Source organism: Bos indicus x Bos taurus, chromosome 9 (genome assembly GCF_003369695.1).
Source record: "Bos indicus x Bos taurus breed Angus x Brahman F1 hybrid chromosome 9, Bos_hybrid_MaternalHap_v2.0, whole genome shotgun sequence".
Lineage (NCBI taxonomy): Eukaryota > Metazoa > Chordata > Mammalia > Artiodactyla > Bovidae > Bos > Bos indicus x Bos taurus.
The window spans coordinates 41001233-41027265 of record NC_040084.1 but is presented as its reverse complement, the minus strand read 5'-3'; the positions used below and the strand labels follow the sequence as shown (position 1 = coordinate 41027265).

The window sequence follows — 26033 nt, the reverse complement described above, 5'->3', positions numbered from 1 at the left end:
AATGACAGAATTATAGAAATGGAGAACAGATTTGTGGATTCTGGGGGTTAATAAGAGAATGGTGGGGAAGGAGATGAAGTATAATTATAGATGGGTAATATGAAGGATCCTTATGATGAATCTGTACTGTATACTGTGTATTATATATCGTAACAGTCAATATACAAGCCAGTACCTAGCTTGGGATATTGTACTATAATTTTGCAAGAAATTACATTGGCGAAAATGAAGTGAGGGTTATGCAACATCCTTTTATATTATTTTTTCCTTCTCTTCCCTCAATTGTGGTAAAATTATACATAACCTGAAATTTGCCATTTAACCATTTTTCAGTGTACAGTTCAGTTGTATTAAGTAAGTTCATAAAGTTATACAGCCATCACCAACATCCATCTCCAGAACTCTTTTCATCTGGCAGACTGAAACTCTTTACCCATTAAATAATTACTCCTCATTCCTCTCTCCCTCTAAATTTTAGTAACCACCATTCTGCTTTCTGTTTCTGTGAGTTTGACTACTCCAGGCACCACATATTATGGAATCATACAGGATTTGTCTTTTTGTGACTGCTTATTTTACCCTCCATAATATCCTAAAGGTTCATTCGCAGAATTTGTTAGAATTTCCTTCCTTTTTGAGGTTGAATATTTCTTTGTATGTATCCACTACATTTTGTCTATTCATTTGTTGTTGAACATTTTGGTTGCTTTTACCTCACGGCTATTGTGAATAAGACTACTGTTAAGATGGATATGAAAATAACTCTTTGAAATCCTGCTTTCAGTTCTTTTGTATATATACGCAGAAGTAGAATTTCTGGACCATAATATAATTCTCTTTTTAACTCTTTCTGAGGAAGCACCATCGTATTTTCCATAGTAGTTGCAGCATTTTACAACCTCAGCAATAGTGCAGAAGGGTTCAGTTTCTCCATATCCTCATTAACACTTGTTATTTTCTTTCTTTTTTTAATATTAGTCATCTTAGTAGATATGAAGTGATGTTTCAATGTGATTTTTTTTCCTTTTTGAATTTCTCTGCTGCTGCTGCTGCTAAATCGCTTCAGTCGTGTCCGACTCTGTGCAACCCCATAGATGGCAGCCCACGAGGTTCCCCTGTCCCTGGGATTCTCCAGGCAAGAACACTGGAGTGGGTTGCCATTTCCTTCTCCAGTGCATGAAAGTGAAAAGTGAAAGTGAAGTCACTCAGTTGTGTCTGACTGTTAGCAACCCCATGGACTGCAGCCTACCAGGCTCCTCCGTCCATGGGATTTTCCAGGCAAGAGTTTGAATTTCTCTAATGATTAGTAATTTTGAGCACTTTTTCATATGATTTTTGGCCATTTTTATATCATATTTGGAGAAATTCCTTTGAAGTTCTTTCTTTTTCCTTGAAGTTCTTTGCCTATTTTTGATTGAGTTATTTGATTTTTTTATTGTTGAATTGTAGGAGTTTTCCTTATACATTCTGGACATTACCCCCTTATCATATACATTATTTGCAAATTATTCTCTCATTATTTAAGTTGCCTTTTCACTCTGTTAATTTTTTCCTTTGATACACAGAATTGTTTAAGTTTGATTGAGTCACATTCGTCTATTTTTTTCTTTTTTGGCCTGTTCATTTTGTGTCATATCCAAGAAATCATTGGATTTCAATATCATGAAAATTTCTCCATTTTCTATTAAGACTTTTATAGTTTTAGGTCTTACGTTTAGATTTTTAATCCATTTTGAGTTAACTTTTATATATGGTATAAGGATCCAACTTTATTATATTGTATGTGAATATCCATTTTTTTCCCCAGCACCATTTGTTGAAGAGACTGTCCCTACTCTTTTTTTTTCTTAATTTATTTATTTTTAGTTGAAGGATAATTACAGTATTGTGTTGGTTTCTGCCATTCATCAACATGGATCAATCATAGTTATACATATGTCCCTTGTTCCTTCTCTTTTGCATGGTGTTGGCACCTTTACTAAGATCATTTGATTATGCACTCAGAAGTTTATTTCTAAGCTTGCCATTTTATTCCACTGGTCTGTATGTCCAATGTACACCAGTACCATGCCATTTTGACTAAGGTAGCTTTGTAATATGTTTTGAAATCAGGGATTTTGAGTCTTCCAACTTTGTTTTTGTTTTTCAAAATTATTTTGGCTATTTGGGGCTTCCCAGGTGGCTCAGTGGTAAAGAATCCACCTGCCAGTGCAGGAGCCACAGGAGATGCAGGTTCAGTCCCTGTGTTAGGAAGATCCCCTGGGGGAGGAAATGGCAACCCACTCCAGTATTCTTGCCAGGACAATCCCATGGACAGAGGAACCTGGCGATCTACAGTCCACGGGGTCACAAAGAGTCAGACATGACTGAACATGAGATCCCATATGCATTTTAGGATGAATTTTTCTCCTTTAGCCAAAAAAAAAAAAAAAAAAACATTGGAATTTTGATAGAGATAGGACTAAATAATCTTTGAAGGTTCCTTGTGGTATTAAAATAATTGAAATATAGTAATATGTGTATCGCTAAAGTAGAAGTTCAGCTCTGGGACTGTGAGTTTTTACCTCTAGAGGAACATTTATTCAGCATCTACTACATGCCAAGCATGCACCAATTCTGGGAGAGACCTCATTAGTGTTCTTATCCTGCTCTACATGAAAAGCCAGGATTTCAGCAGGAATATGAGCCCAGGGCTGTGTCCTTATAGAGCCTGTGCTTTTCTCACATTACCTACATGCCTCCTCCTCCATCTCCTGGCAACTTCCTAAGAGTAGACAAACCCAAAAGTGATGAGAGTTTATCTTTTCATTGGTGCCACAACATGTGTCAGGGTGCTACTTGCTACTGTGTTTCAGGGGTTGTCACAGAACTTTTTAATTAGTTGCTTATGTATATTTGAATACGTAGTATTCTTTGGAGGAACATGCCTAAGAGAACTACGATGTTTGAGTTTACTTTTATTTTTTAAATGAATAAAGTCCCACCTGGGACTTCTTATCATTCATGTGTATGTGACCAAATTCTTGCTGAGAAGAATGGAATAACCCTTCTCCCAACCATCTCTTCTCTGTGTTCTACTCAAGATTTCCAATCCTGAGCGAGTAATGCAAGTGCTCCAGGATCATGCTGCAAAGACAGTCTTGCTGGCTTCATCTCATCCAACATGTGTGGCTTCCCAGGGCAACTATGACCAAATCTGGGAGACTATTTATAGCAACATCAACCTCTACCAGGTACAACAGGAAGAAATAACCAATATGCCTTTCTGTTCAACTCACCACCTGTTTATAGACCTTAGAAATTTACTTTGGTAGGTTTTTAGAGATCCTCCCCCAAAAGAGGAATATAAAGAAGTATAATACAATATATTCTTGCTACCAAGGTTTATACTCAAGGGATAAGTACCAATGCAGAGTTGCGCACTCTAGTGCTGAATACTAGTGAGTTGGACATGGCTCAGATGGTAAAGCATCTGCCCACAACTCAGGAGACCCGGGGTTCAATCCCTGGTTGGGAAGATCCCCTGGAGAAGGAAATGGCAACCCACTCCAGTATTCTTGCCTGGAAAATCCCATGGACGAGCCTGGTAGGAGAAATCTTTTCCTATAGTCCATGGGGTTGCAAAGAGTCGACCATAACTGAGTGACTTTACTTTCACTTTCACTGTCTTTAAATATTGTGAGTGTTTACAGGGAATGTGGTCTTCACAGGGTTGGTTCTATTGGGGGAAATCTCTTGAAGGAGGAGGAAATTGAGCTGGGCTTGAAGGAAGCAAACTTTCTGCCTTAGTCTCATTCAGCACATGTGGCTTCCCAGGGCAACTATGACCAAATATGGGAGATTTGGTCATAAATATATAGCAACATCAACCTCCACCAGGTACAACAGGAAGAAATAACCAATATGCCTTTCTGTTCACCTCACCATCTGTTTATAGACCTTAGAAATTTTCTTTGAGCCACTAGAGACTTCCCTGCTGGCTCAGATGGTGAAGCGTCTGCCTACAAGGCAGGAGATCCAGGTTAGTCCCTGGGTTGGAAAGATCTCCTGGAGAAGGAAACGGCAACCCACTCCAGTATTCTTGCCTGGAAAATCCCATGGATGGTGGAACCTGGTAGGCTACAGTCCATGGGGTCACAAAGAGGCAGACATGACTGAGCAACTTCACTTTCACTTTCTGAAGGAAGCATGAGGCTTAGGAAAGTGGTAGCGGAGAAGGAAGTAGGCAGCCTATTCTAGAAGAGAAACTTGAACAACAATGCAGAGGAGATACTGTATATGGAGTGTTCAAGCTCAGTTGGGTTGACTGGAAGATTCATGTGGAAATAGAGTGAAGAGAAGTTTTTTTAACAGGGAGGAGAGGTACCTTGTGAATGCCCAGAATTCCAGACTAAGGAATTTGTGCTTAATCCATAGGAGGATTAATGTGGCAACTGGGTATCAGTTGGATTGAAAGAGGGAAAGATTGGAGGCCGGGAAGTCAGATAGATAGCTACTATATAGGATAGGCATGGAGTTTACCAATGAAGGAAAGTTTCTATACAAAGCTAGTGGATACTTATCTTTGCAACGGAACTATAAGATTTTTTAAAATTTATTTGGCTGTGTCGGGTCTTAGTTGCAGCATTCAGGCTCCAGAGAGCACAGACTCTGTAGCTATGGCACTGGGGCTCAGTTGCCCCAAGCCATGTGAGATCTCAGTTCATGAACCAGAGATCGAACCCATGTTCCCTGATCGCATGGCAGATCCTTAACCTTTGGACCATGAGCAAAGTGCATTAGAGCTATAAGATTTTTTGAAGCTGTTCAGTTCAGTTCAGTCACTCAGTCATGTCTGACTCTTTGCAACCCCATGAATTGCAGCACACCAGGCCTCTCTGTCCATCACCAACTCCCGGAAGGCACTCAAACTCACGTCCATTGAGTTGGTGATGCCATCCAGCCATCTCATCCTCTGTCATCCCCTTCTCCTCCTGCCCCCAATCCCTCCCAGCATCAGATCTTTTCCAGAGTCAACTCTTCACATGAGGTGGCCAAAGTACTGGAGTTTCAGCTTTAGCATCATTCCTTCCAAAGAACACCCAGGGCTGATCTCCTTTAGGACGGACTGGTTGGATCTCCTTGCAGTCCAAGGGACTCTCAAGAGTCTTCTCCAACACCACAGTTCAAAAGCATCAATTCTTTGGTGCTCAGCTTTCTTCACAGTTCAACTCTCACATCTATACATGACTACTGGAAAAACCACAGCCTTGACTACATGGACCTTTGTTGGCAAAGTAATGGCTCTGTTTTTGAATATACTATCTAGGTTGGTCATAACTTTCCTTCCAAGGAGTAAGTGTCATTTAATTTCATGGCTGAAATCACCATCTGCAGTGATTTTGGAGCCCCCCAAAATAAAGTCTGACACTGTTTCCATTGTTTCCCCATCTGTTTCCCATGAAGTGATGGGACCAGATGCCATGATCTTAGTTTTCTGAATGTTGAGCTTTAAGCCAACTTTTTCATTCTCCTCTTTCACTTTCATCAAGAGGCTTTTTAGGTCCTCTTCACTTTCTGCCATAAGGGTGGTGTCATCTGCATATCTGAGGTTATTGATATTTCTCCCGGCAGTCTTGATTCCAGCTTGTGCTTCTTCCAGCCCAGTGTTTCTCATGATGTATTCTGCATATAAGTTAAATAAGCAGGGTGACAATATACAGCCTTGACGTACTCCTTTTCCTATTTGGAACCAGTCTTTTGTTTCATGACTGGAATGCAAAAGTAGGAAGTCAAGAAACACCTGGAGTAACAGGCAAATTTGGCCTTGGAATACAGAATGAAGCAGGGCAAAGGCTAATACAGTTTTGCCAAGACAACACACTGGTCATAGCAAATACCATCTTCCAACAACACAAGAGAAGACTCTACACGTGGACATCACCAGATGGTCAACACGGAAATCAGATTGATTATATTCTTTGCAGCCAAAGTTGGAGAAGCTCTATACAGTCAGCAAAAACAAGACCGGGAGCTGACTGTGGCTCAGACCATGAACTCCTTATTGCCAAATTCAGACTTAAATTGAAGAAAGTGGGGAAAACCATTAGACCATTCAGGTATGACCTAAATCAAATCCCTTATGATTATACATTGGAAGTGAGAAATAGATTTAGGGGACTAGATCTGATAGACAGAGTGCCTGATGGACTATGGATGGAGGTTCATGACATTGTACAGGAGACAGGGATTAAGACCATCCCCATGGAAAAGAAATGCAAAAAAGCAAAATGGCTGTCTGAGGAAGTCTTACAAATAGCTGTGAAAAGAAGAGAAGCAAAAAGTAAAGGAGAAAAGGAAAGGTATAAGTATCTGAATGCAGAGTTCCAAAGAATAGCAAGAAGAGATAAGAAAGCCTTCCTCAGCGATCAGTGCAAAGAAATAGAGGAAAATGACAGAATGGGAAAGACTAGAGATCCCTTCAAGAAAATTAGAGATACCAAGGGAATATTTCATGCAAAGATGGGCTCGATAAAGGAGAGAAATGGTATGGACCTAACAGAAGCAGAAGATATTAAGAAGAAGTGGCAAGAATACACAGAAGAACTGTACAAAAAAGATCATCATGACCCAGATAACCATGGTGGTGTGATCACCCACCTAGAGCCAGACACCCTGGAATGTGAAGTCAAGTGGGCCTTAGAAAGCATCACTACGAACAAAGCTAGTGGAGGTGATGGAATTCCAGTTGAGCTATTTCAAATCCTGAAAGATGATGCTGTGAAAGTGCTGCACTCAATATGCCAGCAAATTTGGAAAACTCAGCAGTGGCCACAGGACTGGAAAAGGTCAGTTTTCATTCCAATCCCAAAGAAAGGCAATGCCAAAGAATGCTCAAACTACCGCACAATTGCACTCATCTCACACACTAGTAAAGTAATGCTTAAAATTCTCCAAGCCAGGCTTCAGCAATTCGTGAACCGTGAACTTTCAGATGTTCAAGCTGGTTTTAGAAAAGGCAGAGGAACCAGAGATCAAATTGCCAACATTCGCTGAATCATCAAAAAAGCAAGAGAGTTCCAGAAAAACATCTATTTCTGCTTTCTTGACTATGCCAAAGCCTTTGACTGTGTGGATCACAACAAACTGTGGAAAATTCTGAAAGAGATGGGAATACCAGACCACCTGACCTGCCTCTTGAGAAACCTATATGCAAGTCAGGAAGCAACAGTTAGAACTGGACATGGAACAACAGACTGGTTCCAAATAGGAAAAGGAGTACGTCAAGGCTGTATATGTGAAGCTGTAATCAGCTATTATTTGTTTGTTGCTCTAAAAAAAAAGAGTTTTGTTTCATTTGCTGTTTAAGATAGCAATACCAGTGTGTTTATAGTCTGAGTGGAAGGAGGAGTGGAGAAGAGATGAAAAACATCAAAGAATAAATTTAAGAAACTGATGACCCTGGGGGAATGAGATGAAGAAACCAGGCAGAGGAGTAATTTTGAGAAAGGGAGGATGGCGTCAGTTCCCTTGCGGTGAATGAATTTTCAGGTGCAGAAAGGTACATAGAATTTTCGGGTGCAGAAAGATAAGATACAGGAGCTTGTGAATGGCCCTGACTCATTCAGAAAGAGGAGGAAGAAGTCAGCATTAGTAAGGTGGACAGTGTGAGTGACACATGAGGAGGTGTATCACTATGGGGAGGCCACAGAACCACTAGTGAGAAAAAAATAGAAGGATGACAGTGTAGTTCACAGAGCCCAGTCGAAGTAAGAGGACATAAATTTATAGTGAGCCCATTCTGCATAATTACTACTTTCACCCCTAAAGATAATTATAGAGTGACTAAAAATTACACATAAAGTCACAGGTATAGAGAAGTTTAGTAAAATGCTAGAGGAAGAAGCACTATCGTGGTCCACCATCTGGGGGTGGGCATGGGGGGAAAGTGAAGCCTGAAATGCATCTAATGAGTTGCAGGTTGACTGTAAGCTAACACAGGCCGGAAGCATGCCCGTGTCCACACACGCACCTTCTATACCTTTTCAATCTAGAAACTCTAGAGCATCTAATGAATAATGAGTTGGCCACACAGACCAGGAAGAGATGCAGCCTACCATATCATGGCTCTCCCTGGCCCCTGAATTGCCCAACAGGGTGTGCAGCTACCAGTGATAGCCCCTCCTCAGCTAATATACTGCCAGAGTTGAAAAATTTGCCACATGGTTCATATTCCATTGCCATTTCACAGTGAGATATATGTCAGCATTCAAGAAGACCTTCTACTAACAAAGGGACATTTTAAAAACATCTTGCTCTTCTGCTTCTTGAACCAGACTTGTGGGGAAGGAGAGAAGGAGTATGGAAAAAGGGAGTGGGGTGAAGGCAGAGTCAACTCAAGTATCTCTGAACAGGACCTCTGTTCCTAGGATCCTGATAGTCAAAGATGCTGATGAAATTACCCAGGAAGTTCTGATATTAACATCTGAGGGCCATCACCACAAATCTGTTTTCTTCCTTGGCTGTGAGAGCAGAGGAAACTAAACTCCTCGGGGCCAATAGGATGAAAGGAGGGTGGAAAGAAGATAAAGAATATCACTTTCTGGCTAGTTCAGTTCAGTTCAGTTGTTTAGTCATGTCCAACTCTTTGCAACCCCATGAACCACAGCACACCAGGCCTCCCTGTCCATCACCAGCTCCCGGAGTTTACCCAAACTTATGTCCATTGAGTTGGTGATGCCATCCAACCATCTCATCCTCTGTCATCCCCTTCTCCTCCTGCCCTCAATCTTTCCCAGCATCAGGGTCTTTTCAAATGAAAAGGTCTTATCTGGCTAGTTACTGACTTGTAAAACTGTTCTTGAAATTGACCAAAGGAAGAGAAATGTGAGTGCTGTATTTTTAAGCTGATTTATGGTATATAGACCCAAAGAGACTTAGAATATCTGTAGAGTCTAGAAGTGGAACATGGGAGGAAACATAACACAAATACACACACACACACACACACACACACACACACACACATTACCCATATTAGTGTCAAAAAAGTTTTTCAGTTGCCTATTCATTTGTTCAGTAATAATTGCATGGCTACTGCTTTAGTGCCAGGAATTGTGCTGGCTTAGGGAATGAAACATGCAATTAACAAGTGAACAAAGAAGTAAATGGCGGATTCATTTCGATATTTGGCAAAACCAATGCAATATTGTAAAGTTTAAAAATAAAATAAAATTTAAAAATAAATTAAAAAAAAAAAGAAGTAAATCTGCATCTCTAATGTGTGGGTGCCGTGCAGAAAACCAAGAAGTAGAGGGCAATGGGGTAGAGAGGAGCACCCTCTGGTAGGGAGTTCAGCCAAGATCTTTCAAAAAAGGGTTCATCTGAACTGAAATTTGATGAACAAGGAATCAGCCATGCACACAAGCTGTGAAAGAGGTATCCAAGTAGGGAACAGAAAATAGGACAGGGTTTAAAAAGCAAATCCTGAGGCAGCAACCAATAGGCAGCGGCCATCTTCCTTCACATTTTCCTGTGGGTGATACTTTGTGAACTCCAGTATTTCTGCTTTGGTCAAGCACTTTATACAATATCAGTGCATCAGTGGTAATGTTGTTGCTGTTCTGAATGTTGAATACTAGTGAGATGAAATTAGGATTAAGTAAAAGGTGGCAACTGGGAATGTGGGTATGAATTTTAAAGCTCTGTTACTATTTTGCAAGCACGTAGCAGTCAAGTTGGAAAATCCCATGGACCGGGGAGCCTGGTGGGCTGCAGTCCACGAAGTTGCTAAGAGTCGGACATGACTGAACGACTTCACTTTCACTTTTCACTTTTATGCATTGGAGAAGGAAATGGCAACCCACTCCAGTGTTCTTGCCTGGAGAATCGCAGGGACAGGGGAGCCTGGTGGGCTGCCATCTCTGGGGTCGCACAGACTCAGACACGACTGAAGTGACTTAGCAGCAGCAGCAGCAGCAGTCAAGTATGAATTTTAGTGTGTATATGCTGAGCAGCATCCTGATTCTGAACACTAATATCCTATGAAAAATAACTTTCTTAAAGCCCTTCTGCATGAAAGAAAGCAAACCTCACAGTACCGTTCATTTTGACAGTTCTGAAAGAATACAGGCACTAACTGCACAGCAACTTCAGAACAGTTTTTGAAAAATTCTTAGTGAATACTCTTGGCCAGTAACCTCTCTTTCAAGAGTTTTTTTGTTTTTTTTTTTAAATTTTTGAGTAGTTTTAGATTTACAGATGAGAAGGCAATGGCAGCCCACTCCAGTACTCTTGCCCGGAAAATCCCATGGACAGAGGAGCCTGGTAGGCTGCAGTCCATGGGGTCGCTAGGGTCGGACACGACTGAGCGACTTCACTTTCACTTTTCACTTTCATGCATTGGAGAAGGAAATGGCAACCCACTCCAGTGTTCTTGCCTGGAGAATCCCAGGGACGGGGGAGCCTGGTGGGCTGCCGTCTATGGGGTCACACAGAGTTGGACATGACTGAAGCGACTTAGCAGCAGCAGCAGATTTACAGAAAGGTTGCAAAGACAGTACAAAGAGTTTCCAAGTACAAAGAGTTCTCAGGGCACCACAATGCATTGGATTGTCACATCTCCCCAGTCTCCTCAGGTCTGTGCCTGTTCCTTAGTCTGTCTTTGTTTATCATGACCTTGACAATCTTTAGCAGTACTGGCCAGGCAACCTGTAGAATGTTTCCTAATTTGAGTTTGTCAGATGTTTTTTTAGTGGTTACACTGGGATTATAGGTTTTGGGTAAGAACACCCCAGAGGTGAAGTGCCCTTCTCATCACATCATATCAGAGAAAAACGCCACCAACATGACATCATTGGGATGTTCATTCTGACCACATGGTGAAGCTATTAATGTTTGCCAGGTTTCTTCATTGTGAAGTTACCATTTTTCTCTGTAAGGAGTTTCTAAAAAATCAACTTTGAACTACAAAAGTAAAAACTAAATGTACTAATGGGGACTCTAGTACTTGTGCCCCCTATTTCACTACCTCAGGTTTATACTGGTATTGCTTCAGCCTTTTCAATGCATTTTCATCCATACATATGTCCCTATTTAAATACATATATGTATATATACACAGTATAATTTTATATTTTAGTTTTCTATATGAACCATCTGTCATACCCTATGGATATTTTTCTGCAATGTACTTTTTTCACCAAACAGTACGTCTTAGAGGCTTGTCTCTGCTGTTCTTTTTAATGGCTGCACTATACCTTCTTATATACTATGATCTCGCAGCCACCCTCCTATGGGTGCTTGTTGCAATTTTACCCCTATTATTAATAGAAACCATGGTTACTGAACTTTCTTGTTTATGCCTCCTGTGCAGAGATGTGTCTCTTTTGCATAGATATTTAGAAGCTGACTTTCTAAGTTACAGAATGTGCACATTTGAAATTTTTCATAAATCCTGCCAAAGTGGTAATACCAATTTTCCTAATTAGCAAGTTATAAGAAAACCTGTTTTCCCACATCCATTTTAACATTGAATATGCTTGTCTAAATATTGATAATGTTTGTCATGTTTCTATTACAGTGTAAATTGGCATTTTATTTAATATTAGCATGGAAGACTGGCCACTCTTTGTAAACACAACTCTAATTTGACATTCATGTAAAGATCTAGGTTTGGGAGGTAAAGAAACAATATCAAAATTTCATGTCATTGTTAATTGACAAAAGTATATAACTAGAAAGAGATAATTCTGATCCAAATGGACTGCATTTTTGGATATTCTTTTGAAGAAAACTTAATTTAACTGCAGTCCTGATCAGAAGAAGAATCAGCTAGTCCTGCATGGATCTTCCCAGACCTATAATTAAGTCATTGTGTCCAATGCCATTCTCCCCCCAAACACCTGTTTATGAAAATGGCTTTGTATGGACATTAAATACTGCTACTGATCATATTTCTAAGATATGGTTTAAATTGGTCACTGTTCTTTAACTTTATGGTAAAGTGTCAAAAAACACTGTATCCTTTGCTTCTTCTTTTGCTTCTTCTCACTGGCCACACCAAAGAGGGAAGAAGAGGATAGCCATTTTCCCCTATCTCTGTTCTTGTTCCCCTCCATCTCCAGCGATAATGTGTGAGTATGTGGTGTGCGCTCACAAAAGTGGTGTTGTATGTTCCCTGAACTTGTATAGGAAGTTCATGGAAACATGAAACACCTTTTTCCTGGCTTCCCTCATTAAGTTCAGTAGAACATTTTAAAAAGAAACATTTTCTTATGACAATAATGACATGTATTTATCACAGAAAATTTGGAAAATATAGAAAAGTTCAAGGAAGAATATACAGATCACCCATTATTTTATCACCCCAATATAACAGTATTGCTAGCATTTGGTCTATATCATCCTTCCAGTCTTTTTATTCTGTGGGTATACACAAGTAAACTGTAGAGACATTTGGGCAGGTGGGAAATACTTAATAGGCTTACTTTCCCCCTAATTATTCCCTCCACTCTATTTCCCACTCCACTGCCCCTGCCAGTTTTCCAGGAGAAAATGAGATTTGCAATCAGAATAAATATCAGAACTGTCAAAATACATGAACTCAGCCATTCTGGTGAAGATCCAGACACAAGGTAGAGTAAATGTCAAAGTACCTACCCAGGAAGAGAGAACGAACACAGTTGGTGACATTCTGCTTTCTCATCAGCCCTCTGCTAACCTGCTTTGTGTCCAGTTCTCTTAGGGAAATACACTTGTGGACTTTCAGCATTTCCTGAGCAGTTTGTCTCTGTGGGCTATGGTTAGCTCATTGTTCCCGGAGGATGCTGGGCTCTCTGTCTTTACTCACCCTAGCCTGCTGTGCCCCCTTCCTTTCTTCCCAGTGACCTGCCAGTCCAACAGTATGTTTGTAGTTTGTTCAGTCATTCCTTCAAAGTCATTCACTGTAACTTGACGTCACTTTCTATTCCTTTGTGTGTAATTCTGGGTAATTTTAGAAGCCTGAAAGAGTCACAAACCTATCAGAGAAAAGCTATGGCTCCTAGCCTACCCCCTGGAGCCTGGAAATGTCATCTTGTCTGGAACAAGACTAGATTAGAGAGCTTCAGGGTTCCAAACATCTACAAATGCATGGGTCTTCTTTTCATAAAATGAATCATAGTAAAAATAGTGACCTCTAATTTATTTTAGAAACCCAGATTTTCATATGTCAGGTTGAAATGGATCATAATGCTCTTCTACTTGTTCATGTAAATATGCCTTGGATCAAGAGATTTACTTTTGATTTTGTTAATAAGATTGCAAATGTTTATGTAATTCAACTAATGCTACTTTTTTCCTAGAATGAAAACACTAAGGAAGATGACCTTTCAGTGCAACGAGATGAAAATGACCCAGCACTAATAAATCTTAGCCAGTGTGCTAATAAGCCTGTGAAGCAGAAGAAAGAGACAGGGTAAAATGAAATCACTTAATGGTGACTCAAGAAAATGGATTAAACACTGGGAAAAAACTGAATGATTAATATGTCAGTTACAAGTTAACTAAAAAATATTTAAGGCTGAAATAAAAGTAGTGTTATAGCCGACCAGGTAACTAATGTTTCACCCTAGGACTAAATTTTTAATGAGAGTGATTGCTAAGAGAAATTTCTTTTAAATTTGTACATATAGAGCCATTATTTTCCTTCCAGTGGATTTTAAGAGTAGCTATTGTGAAATTAAATAAAATGACTTTAGTATGCTGTATGTGAATTTTCTCAACCACTTTGAGGTGAAAGGCATTTGTTCTGTTTTTCCTGCCTGCTAAAGTTACAGTTATGCAGTGGCCCTACAGCTGCTGGGCTTGGATGACGGGACTGGGCCCAGTAACAGGGATCCTGTCCTGATGAGGGGGACCTACTTGTCCTTTCTGTATCTGCGTCACCTGAGGATCCGGGAGCTGCAGGTATGTGGATGGTCTTGCATGCATCTGAATTGTTTGGTTGTCTGTAAAGGGGGCTTTCCTGCTGCTCCAGTAATGTGCATTTTTACACTTTGTTCTGATTCTTCCATGAAATCAGGCCTTTTGAAGGGTGGTATGTTCCTCTCTCAGCAGTAGGGTTGACCTGCCAACTTCTGGGACCCTAGTAAGTTTCACTGTGTAGGGTGGGCCAGCAAAGGCAGGGTCATGACCCTGTTCTTTCTTTGTTTCAGCGCATCTGCTTAGGAATTCTGAACTATTTTAGATCTGTTGAGCGAACACTGACGATCAACACTTCAGGCCTTACCTTGGTTTCAGGGAGCCTGGTCCCTACCTCAGAAGACAGTTCCTGGGTAAATAAAGCAAAAGGAGGCATGGGCACCTCGCAAGGCCTAGGCGCTCACCACTATGCCCACGGGACACCTGCCGAGCACAGGGTGAGGATTGTGTTACAGTTTTTTTCCCATGATTATCTTGTCTTCTAAGCCACTTCTTCTTAGCACCTGGAATCAGTTAAAATGATGAAGTAACAGGTGGGAGTTTCTAGGAAAATAACTTTTTTGAAAAATTGCAGTGAAAAGGGAAATGGCTTTTTAACCACAATAAATACAGTGTCCACTTGAGAGCAGGACATAGGCAGAGAACATGAAGGCCTGGAAACCACAATAGGAAGGCAGGCAGGCATTTCAGCTGCTGATTTATCCACTTTATAGTGAACAGACCAAGAGGAGCCCTTTCAGAGAACCACATGTCCTTACAGAGAAATTCTTATAAGACCCTCCTTGACATTGCAAGAAGTATTTTTTTTTTTTTTTTTTGCCTCTTTTCTGTTTTCTAAGCCCCAATTAAAAAAAAAAAAAGATTAAAAAATAAATGTAGGAAAAAAACTTGAAAGATACAAATATTGGATTCTTCTATCCCTCCTAAAACCTGCTAGTCCCTTGGTGCTTTTAATATCTCTTGGATATATTTTTATATAATCTCAAAAAAATCATATTAAATCTCATATTAAATCCCTTTCTTTGGGAGTAAAGCTGAAAAATATATTTTCTTGAAATATTGTAGACACTTTTGCAATATGTTCATCTTAATCTCCAGAACGTTTATTCTTGATGGTAGGATTTAATATGAATTTTTCATCTTCTTAAAAGATACTAGCTTGACAAATGTGAAAAATAATATCTACTTAGCTACTAAATAGGTCATATTTTAAATTTGTATGACTGTTGACTTGTTTTATTAAGGATATGAAATCTTATTATCAACTGTTGCTCATATGCAGTCTGGAGTAGTGCTGTCCAGTAGAAATACAACACAAACCACAGATGTCATATACAATTTTCTAATAGCCACATATAAGAAACATGAAATTAATTTTAATAATGTAATCTATTTAAACCCAGTGTATTTAAAATATCATCCTTCTAACATGTAATCAATATAAAGAAATCATTGATGAGATATTATATATTTTTTCATACTAAATCTTCAAAACCGGTTGTTAGTATGCAGCTCATATGTACAGGTATAGTACCTCTCAACTCAGACAAGCCACATTTCATGTGCTCCGTAGCCACATGTGATTAGAGCCTACTGTATTGAATAATTCAGCTCTGGATATTAGAAAACATTTTCTTAGTTTTCCTGCCTAGTCATTTCAAGTCCAACTTACTAAGTAACTGGGAAATTCTTCTTTTTGGTCTTCTTCCCTATCAATTTCCCCCTCCCCTCTCCTCACTGTACACAGATTTCCCTTTTTACCTTTCTTCCTTCTTCCCTTGATCCTAATTTATGGTGAGCCAAGTTCAGTTAATATGTCCCTCAGTGGAACTGGAGAGGAGGGTTAAGACACTTTTGAAACAAACACACCCATAAAACAAACACATCTTTTGTCTTGCTAATATCCAGCCTGTCTTATACCACATCTGGGTGTGTTATTTGCTAATAGATTAAAAAAAGATCTTTCTTACCACTGTGCCCCTCTCCCAGTTTGTTTGTTCTAGGATGGGGTAGGGTGGAAAGGAAGGAGGAGAGGGAAGACAAATCCTATCCTGTCCCATTGATTGTAGGAGGAGTTTCTCAAGGGTAACACAGTTTTTCTTTCCTATGGTCTCACAAATGGTAGGAATAACATCACCCTTAAGAAACTGCCAGCAGGTACTACTTTAGTGTGAGAAACTCAAGGAGGTAGCCTTTCTTCAAGGTCTTTAATAGGACCATGTGATTTAGCTGCACTCCTTGTATGTGGCCATGTCAGCATTTAATCTAGAATGCCCAGACTAACTATGTGATTCTTTCTCATGTAGAGGATGGAAGGAACAGATGCTAATTTGTTGGACTGATCTTACCAGGCCAGGGCTAAGGCTACCTGGAGAAAGATTTTTGGGCTTAGCAGCCAGCAGAAGTAAAGAAGAAGCAACTGAGATGGAAACCCTCTTCCCTGGGCCCAGTGTGTTTGATCCCATAAGGAAAATCTTAGGCTGGTATTAACACACATTTGCTCAATGATAATACCAAAAAAGGAAAGCCCCTACGGCCTGTCATGGGCACTTTGCCACGTGCCTACTTTAGGCATGTGGCAGAGCAGAAAGGGCCCCAGAATTAGAGGCAGCAGGCTTTTCCTGGCTGTTTGACCTTGAGCATGCTTCTTCAGGCACGTAGGCCTGACACCTCATGGCATGTTCAGTATCTGCCTGGATTTGACATGCCGGTATCAGAGACTGTTGTAGCAAGTAGTGGGAGATGAAGCTGCAGAAGAAAAGAGACCATGAAAGGCTAGGCTCTCCTCAGGATATGGAGCTAATTTCAAGATTGGTGAGGAAGAGATAATTTTAAATAAGAAAATGGCACTCCTCTTTGCTTTATAAGTTTCTCAAGATCTTTGCCCAAACATAATCATGTTTATTCCCTTGCTTGAACTGTTCATGGATTTTTCTATTCTCACAAGATAAAGTCCAAGCCTCTTGGTGAAGTGTACAAGGCTGGGTGCAAGCTGGCCCCTGCCAACCTCTCAGACCTCATATCCCCCCTCCTGTCCCTATACCTTCATTCTTACGGACCTGGGCCTGCCCTTCTTCTGAAGGGGCAGAGCTGTTCATGCCTCTGAGTCTTATATATAACTGCCCTTTTGTCCCTCACCTCCTCTCCTTGATAAAGGCTTACTCTATTCAAGTCCATTCAAACATTACCTCTCTGAGAAGTCTTTCTTATATCTCTATACAGAGCTTAGTGCTTCTTCCTCTGATTTATCTACCTACATTACAGCACATGACTCATTCCATGAGCCCATCATTCATTCATTCTCCCATTCATATACCCCACAAATGTTCTGACCAATAAATATACTAGGCACTAGGTATACAGCAGTAAACAAAACTGTCACAAATTCTTGCCATTATGGGACTATTTAATGGAAAGAGACAGATATTAAATAAGTAAGTGACATTGTAGAATGGCTAAAGGTTTGACACCAAGGTTTCTCCAGAAATCCTAGGCCCTTGCAGTTGGGAGGTGCCAGTGGACTGTGAGCAGAAGTGACATGTGTCACTTCAGTCCAAAGCATGTAAGGGCTGACCCATGACCCTCCAGCTCTCTTCCCCTGCTGCAGCCAGTGGAAGGCATGTGTCAAGCCACAAAATAGAAACATCCTAGATCCTTGGGTCACTGCTAGAAGAGAGAAGCCTAGAAAGCAACTAGTCCTGCAGTGAGCTCTGCCTGAGTTAGAAATTAATTTGAAATGTTGACTACTGAGCTTTAAGGTTGTTTGTCACAGAATAACCTAGCCTTTATGAACTGGTAAAGATGGTGATAGAAGCTGTGGTGAAAAATTAAGTAGGATAAGGGGATAGAGAGTTGGTGATAGGATATTGCAGGTGGAAGGGAGATGATCAGGGAAGGCCTTAATGAGAAGGTACAATCTGAGTAAAGACCTGAAGGAAATCAGGAAGCAGACCATGTGACTGACTGGGAGAAGAGTGCCAGGCAGAGGGGAGAGCCAGTGCGAAGGCCCTGAGGCAGAACTGTGTCCAGCAGTGTTATAGGAACAGCAAGGAGCTTAGTGCAGCAAATGAGGTTAGAGAGATTGGAGCGCATTACACAGGGCCTTGTGGATCATTCTGAGGACTTTGAGTGAAAAGAAGAGCCCTTGGAGAGTTTTGAGAGTGATGTGATTTGACTTTTTTTTTTTTTTTTTAACATCTTTGCTGCTGTATTGGGAATAGACTGAAGGGCTGAGCAGAGACTAGCTACTACATTGATCAAACTAGAGACACTATATCTGAGAAGACGCAGGATGAGAAATGGTTAGGTTCTGTATGATTTCCAGGCTGTTGGGATGTAGAATATGAGAGAAGTCATTGTTGATTCCAAGGTTTTGGCCTGAATATCTGTAAGTTTGGAGTTGCCATCATCTATGACGTGGTTAGCACAAGTTTGTTGGGAAGATCAGGCTCTTGGTTAAGGGCATTGAAACTTTGCCATTCTTAATAGATGTTCAGGTGGCAAAAAGCAAATAGAGAGCTGCATATATATCTTTCACCTGCTGCTGCTGCTGCTAAGTCTCTTAAATCATGTCCGACTCTGTGCAACCCCATAGACAGAAGCCCACCAGGCTCCCCTGTCCCTGGGATTCTCCAGGCAGGAACACTGGAGTGGGTTGCCATTTCCTTCTCCAATATTTTTCACCTAGTAGGTATCTAATAAATGTTTGTTGAACAAAAGAAAGACTCTGTTCATAACAGAATAGTTGTGAGGTCACAAAAAGTCTATGTAAATGAAAGTGCTTTGCAGAGTCTATCATACTGTTCAAATTCAGAAAAAAAAATAGTTTTGATAAAGTATTATACTCTACAAGTGAGGTGGAGACTAGGAGATATTTTTTGTTTTCCTTTTAAAAGATTTAAAATACTGACCCTAAAGATTGAGTCATTCACCGAACAAAGTTTGATGAGTTCTTAGACTGCATTAATATTATTATTAGTAGTAGTACTGTTTATTATTTGAAATTAATGAAAAGATGATTTAGAAAAAGGCAAGTTAGTCAGAGAACTGTTGTCTACATTTCCAAAAGGCCTAAACTTTTTGTTAACAAGTGATAGCAGAAACCAGTAGAGTGAAAAGAGTTAATGATGGCCACCAATTTTCCTATAACTACTATACTCAAATAGTTACCTTGACATCAGTAAATTTGCAGACTTAAAAGCATATGAATTATCCCAAAGGTCAGATTATACCTTAGCCAAACAGGTAATTAGTGCCTTCCTTTTCTTGCCACTCCTCCAAGAATAATATTGAAGGATCAACTTTCTACAACACAAAAAGCATTAGAAGGAAGGTCTTCTACATAGCCATGGAAGAAACTAAAATAAAAAGGAAATATTATAATGACTGAACCATAACTCTACATAAGGTAATTTGGCCATCTGGTCTTCAGGTTCATCTTCTATGGACACAAGCATACATTTCAGACACAGGGAGGGAAAAGGAAAAATATGTATGTCTATCTAAAGGGCTCAAACAATGAAATGGGTATAGGGAAAGTGGGGGGGGGGGGAAGACCATTGAAATAGCTGGTAGCATTAGAGTCAGTGTCTTGACTCTGTTATTGCTTTCCATCAGCTTTAGAACTTAATCCAGTTGCCATTTCTTTAACAGCTCAGAAAATTGTGCTGTACAAGGACACTGAGAAAGGTCTTTTCCAGTGAAGTGCATATAGTAGCATACCATATTAAGTTGTCCCTTGTTTTCCTCAGAGAAGAACTCATTTTGCATAACAGGCTTTAGGAGCTAAATGCCAATAGAAGTCAACATGTAAATCTAAGCAAACTGTTTAATATGTTACATGTAATTTTCTCAGCAGCATTTCTGTTTTCCACTGGTACCTATCATTTCACAAAAAACAATATGTTCACTTTCGGCACTCCTAGACAAAGGAAGCTCCTAATTATCAAAAAGTTTTTGCCTAAAAGAATAGTAAAAAAGTAAACCAAAAGCAACCACCTACCAGAAAAATGTTTAACAATAAAATATCTTCTTGATGGAATATTATGAACCATAGCTATTATTTAGAAATGGTCCTAGTTTTACTTATTAGAATATTTCTGAATTCCAGCTTGAATATTTAAAAATCTATAATTGAATGAGCAACTCATTAAAGAGGAGTCTTTTCAGGGACTTTAAATATTTAATTACCTGGTGTACTTAAACAGGACATAAAAACTGATACAGAGCCAGAGTATTGAAAGGGCCCACAGAGTACACTCCATCCACCTTTCTGATACTGACAATTATCCATCAATACCAGTAATCATCTGCCCTGTTTACAAAAAGTAAATGATACATCTCCTGAGAGCCAGCATGTAATGACTGCTTAAAATTTATAGATAAATGGATTCTAGCCAACAACTTATTACTGAACAAAGTTTTTATAAGAATGAATAGATAGGGAATAAAAGATTGGGACCCATTGGTTCCATAGTTTAAATGACTCGTGAATATAACAACTAAGAAAAAAATACATATATATATAAAATAGCAAATGTTGGTAAGGATGTTGAGGAATTGTAACTCTTGTGTATTGTTGAAAGTGAAAGTGAAGTCATTCAGTTGTGTCCGACTCTGTGACCCCATGGATTATAGCCTACCAGGCTTCTCAGTCCATGGGATTTTCCAGGCAAGAGTACTGGAGTGGGATGCCATTTCCTTCTCCAGGGATCTTCCTGACCCATGGATTGAACCTGGGTCTCCTGCATTGTAGGCAGACGCTTTACCCTCTGAGCCACCAGGGTTAGTGGTAATGTAAAGTGGTACAACTGCTTGTGTAAAACAGTATGGTGGTTCCTCAAAAAATTAAAAATAGAACTATCTTATGTCTAGCAATTATATCATATGACCAGCTATCCTATGACCAAGGGCAAAGGGAAGCTGCAACAAGATGGTAGAAGGGGTGCAATCACATACCAGCCAGAGATGCTTGGAGGGCACAAATAAAACTTTGTGTGCACCAGGACCAAGGAAAGGGAGCAGTGACCCCCACAAGAGATGGAGCCACACCTGCCTTTGAGTGTTTGAGGGTCTTCTGTGGAGGCGTGAGTCAGCAGTGGTCTGCCACGGAGACAGAGGTTCTAGAAACAGCAGTCCTGGGAGGCACGTCGTGTGGCATAAGTCCTCTTAAAGGATATCTCTGTTAGCGCCACTGTAAAGCCACCGGGGAGGCGCCAGGGTGGGGGCGGGGGTGGGGGGCAACTCACAAACTGGAGAACAGTTAAACCAAAGAAGTTCTCATGCTGCTGTGAAAGTTCTAAGCCACACAACAGACTTCCCAACCTGGGGATTTGGAAAAGGGACTGAGTATCCCCAGGGAATCTGACTCTGAAGGTCAGCAGGATTTGATTACAGAACTTCCAAGGACTGGAGAAACAGAAACTCTTGGAGGGCACAAACAAAATCTTGCGCATACATGACCCAGGAGAAAGGAGCAGTGACCCCACAAGAGACTGAGCCAAACTTGCCTGTGTATGCTTGGGAGTTTCTGGCAGAGATATTGTTCAACAGTAGCCTGGAATGGGGTCAAGGGCACTGACTGCAACAGTCCTGGGAGTCCCAGCATGCTGGAATAAGTCTTTTTGAAGGAGGTTGCCGTTGTCCCTACCATAGTCTAGCCTCAGGCCAAACTACAGGGAGGGAACACAGCTCCTCCCATCTGCAGAAAATTGGATTAAAGATTTACTGAGCATGGCCTTGCTCACCAGAACAAGACCCAGTTTTCCCCCAGTTAGTCCTCCCCAGTCAGGAAGCTTGCACAAGCCTCTTATCCTCATCCATCACAGGGGAGACAGAATGAAAACCACAATCACAGAAAACTAACCAAGCTGATCACATGGACCACAACCTTGCCTAACTCAATGAAACTATGAGCCATGCTGTGTAGGGTCACCCAAGATGGACAGGACATGGAGAGTTCTGACAAAATGTGGTCCACTGGAGAAGGGAATGGCAAACCACTCCAGCATTCTTGCCTTGAGAACCCCATGAACAGTATGAAAAGGCAAAAAGATATGACACTGAAAGATGAGCCCCCTAGGTCAGTAGTTGTCCAATATGCTACTAGAGAAGAGCAGAGAAATAGCTCCAGAAGGAATGAAGAGGCTGAGCCAAAGCGGAAACAGTGCCCAGTTGTGGATGTGTCTGGTGGTGAAAGTAAGTCTGATGCTATTAAGAACTATATTGCATAGGAACCTGGAATGTTAGGTCCATGAATCAAGGTAAATTGGAAGTGATCAAACAGGAGATGGCAAGAGTGAACATTGACATTTTAGGAATCAGTGAACTAAAATGGACCAGAACAGATGAATTTAATTCAAATGACCATTATGTCTACTACTGTGGGAATAATCCCTTAGAAGAAATGGAATAGCCCTCATAGTCAACAAAAGAGTTCAAAATGCAGTACTTGGATGCAATCTCAAAAACAACAAAATGATCTTGGTTTGTTTCAAAGACAAACCATTCAATATCACAGTAATCCAAGTCTATGCACCAACTAATAATGCCGAAGAAGCTGAAGTTGAATGGTTCTATGAAGATCTACAAGACCTCCTAGAACTAACACCAAAAAAGAGATATTCTTTTCATCACAGGGGACTAGAATGCAAAAGTAGGAAGTCAAGAGATACCTGGAGTGACAAGTAAGTTTGGCCTTGGAGTACAAATCGAAGCAGGACAAAGACTAACGGAGTTTTACCCAGAGAAGGTGCTGGTCATAGCAAACACCCTCTTCCAAAAACACAAGAGACAACTCTACACATGGACATCACCAGATGGTCAACACCGAAATCAAACTGATTATATACTTTGTAGCCTAAGTAGAGAATCTCTATCAGATCAGATCAGTTGCTCAGTCATGTCCGACTCTTTGCAACCCCATGAATTGTAGCACGCCAGGCCTCCCTGTCCAACACCAACGCCCGGAGTTCACTGAGACTCACCTCCATTGAGTCAGTGATGCCATCCAGCCATCTCATCCTCTGTCGTCCCCTTCTCCTCCTGCCCCCAATCCCTCCCAGCATCAGAGTCTTTTCCAATGAGTCAACTCTTCGCATGAGGTGGCCAAAGTACTGGAGTTTCAGCTTTAGCATCATTCCTTCCAAAGAACACACAGGACTGATCTCCTTTAGGATGGACTGGTTGTATCTCCTTGCAGTCCAAGGGACTCTCAAGAGTCTTCTCCAACACCACAGTTCAAAAGCATCAAATCCTTGGTGCTCAGCCTTCTTCACAGTCCAATTCTCACATCCATACATGACCACAGGAAAAACCATGTTTTTTTCCTATATAGAATCTCTATACAGTCAGCAAAAACAGGACTGGGAGCTGACTGTGGCTCAAATCATGAACTCCTTATTGCAAAATTCAGAATTATTTGAAGAATGTAGTGAAAACTACTAGGCCATTCAGATATGACCTAAATCAAATCCCTTATGATTATACAGTGGAAGTGATAAACAGATTCAACGGATTAGATCTGGTAAACAGAGTGCCTGAAGAATTATGGACAGAGGTTCATAACATTGTACAGGAGGCAGTGATCAAAACCATTCCCAAGAAAAAGAAATGCAAAAAGGCAAAATGATTGTTTGAGGAGGCCTTACAAATAGCTGAGAAAAGAGAAGTGAAAGACAAAGGAGAAAAGGAAAGACATACCCATCTGAATGCAGAGATCCAGAGAATAGAGGGAGACATAAGAAAGTCTTTTTAAGTTAACAATGCAAAGAAATAGAGGGAAACAATAGAATGGGAAGAACTAGAGATCTCTTCAAGAAAATTAGAGATAACAAGGGAATATTTCATGCAAGATAGGCACAATAAAGGACAGAAACAGAATGGACCTAATAGAAGCAGAAGATATTAATAAGAGGTGGCAAGAATACACAGAAGAACTATACCAAAAAGGTCTTAATGAACCACAATGGTGTGATCACTCACCTAGAGCCAGACATCCTGGAGTGTGAAGTCAAGAGGGCCTTAGGAAGCATCACTACAAACAAAGCTAGTGGAGGTGATGGAATTCCAGCTGAACTATTTCAAATCTTAAAAGCAGATGCTGTGAAAGTGCTGCACTCACTATGCCAGCAAATTTGGAAAACTCAGCAGTGGCCACAGGACTGGAAAAGGTCAGTTTTCATTCTAATCCCAAAGAAGGGCAATACCAAAGAATGTTCAAACTACCATACAGTTTCACTCATTTCACATGGTAGCAAAGTAATGTTCAAATACCATCAAGCTAGGCTTCAAAAGTGTAGGAACATAGAACTTCCAGATGTACAAGCTGGACTTAAAAAAGGCAGAGGAACCAGAGATCAAATTGCCAATATCTTGAATCATAGAAAAAGCAAGGGAATAAACAAAAAAAAAAAATCTGCTTCATTGACTACGCTAAAACCTTTGCCTATGTGGATTACAACAAACTGTGGAAAATTCTGAAAGAGATGGGAATACCAGACTACCTTACCTGCCTCCTGAGAAACCTGTATGCAAGTCAAGAAGCAACAGTTAGAACCAGACATGGAACAACAGACTGGTTCCAAACTGGGAAAGGAGTATATCAAGGCTGTATATTGTCACCCCTGCTTATTTAACTTACATGTAGAGTACATCATGTGAAATACCAGGCTAGATAAATCACAAGCTGGAATCAAGATTGCCGGGAGAAATATCAATAACCTCAGATATGCAGATGATACCATGCTTGTGGCAGAAAGCAAAGAGGAATTAAAGAGCCTCTTGATGAAGGTGAAAAAGGAGACTGAAAAAGCTGGCTTAAAACTCAACATTCAAGAAACTAAGATCATGGCATCCAGTTTCATCACTTCATGGCAAATAAATGGGGAAACAATGAAAATAGTGACAGACTTTATTTTCTTGGGTTCCAAAATCACTGTGGAAGGTGACTGCAGCCACGAAATTAGAAGATACTTGCTTCTTAGAAGAGAAGTTATGACAAGCCTAGACAGCATATTAAAAAGCAGAGACATTACTTTGCCTACAAAGGTCTGTATAGTCAAAGCTATGGTTTTCCAATAGCCATGTATGGATGTGAGAACTGGACAATAGAAAAGCCTGAATGTGGAAGAATTGATGTCTTCAAATTGTGGTGCTGGAGAAGACTCTTGAGAGTCCCTTGGATAGCAAGGAGATTAAGGTAGTCAATCCTAAAGGAAATCAGTTCTGAATATTCATTGGAAGGACTGATGCTGAAGCTGAAGTCCCATACTTTGGCCACCTGATGTGAAGAACTGACTCATGGAAAAGACCCTGATGCTGAGAAAGACTAAAGGCAGGAGGAGAAGGGGATGGCAGAGAATAAGATGGTTGGATGGCCTCACCAACTCAATGGACATGAGTTTCAGCAAACTCTGGGAGATAGTGAAGGACAGGGAAGCCTGGTTTGTTGCAGTCCATAAGGTCGCAAAGAGTTGGACATGACTGAGCAACTGAACACCAGATGTCTGGCAATTCCACAAAGAAAGAATATGTAGTCTGTGCAAAGGACCTGTGGCCAGAGAAGCACGGTACCCAGAGGAAATCAAAAGAATACATGAATGGCTGGGACACAGTAATCCAGGTGGAAAGTGGTACCAGAAAAAAGTAACCCAAGGTTTTTCAACGTTGGCATTATTGACATTTTGGGCCTGATAATTCTTTATTGTGAGAGACTGTCTTGTGCACTGTGGAATATTTGGAAGCATCCCTGGCCTCTACCCACTAGATGCCAGTAGCACCTCCCCTAAGTTATAATAACCAAAAAAGTCTCCAGACATGGCCAAATGTCCTCTGAGGGCAAAAATCACATTTGGTTCAAAACCACTGGAAAGAGATAGGCAGGGAGCAGACCATGCAGGTCCTTTTATGGAGTTTTGTTTTGTACTATGAGCAATGGGAAGCCTTTAGAGGCTTTAGATGTTAAAGGGGAGAATGGATAACATAATCTAAGCTCCATTTCTAAAAGATCCTCTGCTAGTAGTGAATAAAATGGAGGGGAGAAAAAGCCCATGCCAGAAGGAAAGTGGACAGACCATTTAACAGGCTAAACCAGT

The 26033-nt window shown here is 40.6% G+C and overlaps 1 protein-coding gene across 1 annotated transcript in view; it reads left to right on the top strand.

Moving 5' to 3' along the window:
• LOC113898267 overlaps window positions 1-26033 on the top strand; it is a 175953-nt gene that overhangs the window by 22742 nt on the left and 127178 nt on the right. The window contains exons 10-13 of the mRNA XM_027551255.1: window positions 3084-3233; window positions 13323-13435; window positions 13791-13926; window positions 14175-14378. Of these exons, the coding sequence (XP_027407056.1) occupies window positions 3084-3233; window positions 13323-13435; window positions 13791-13926; window positions 14175-14378 (603 nt within the window). The remainder of the gene's footprint in view (window positions 1-3083; window positions 3234-13322; window positions 13436-13790; window positions 13927-14174; window positions 14379-26033) is intronic.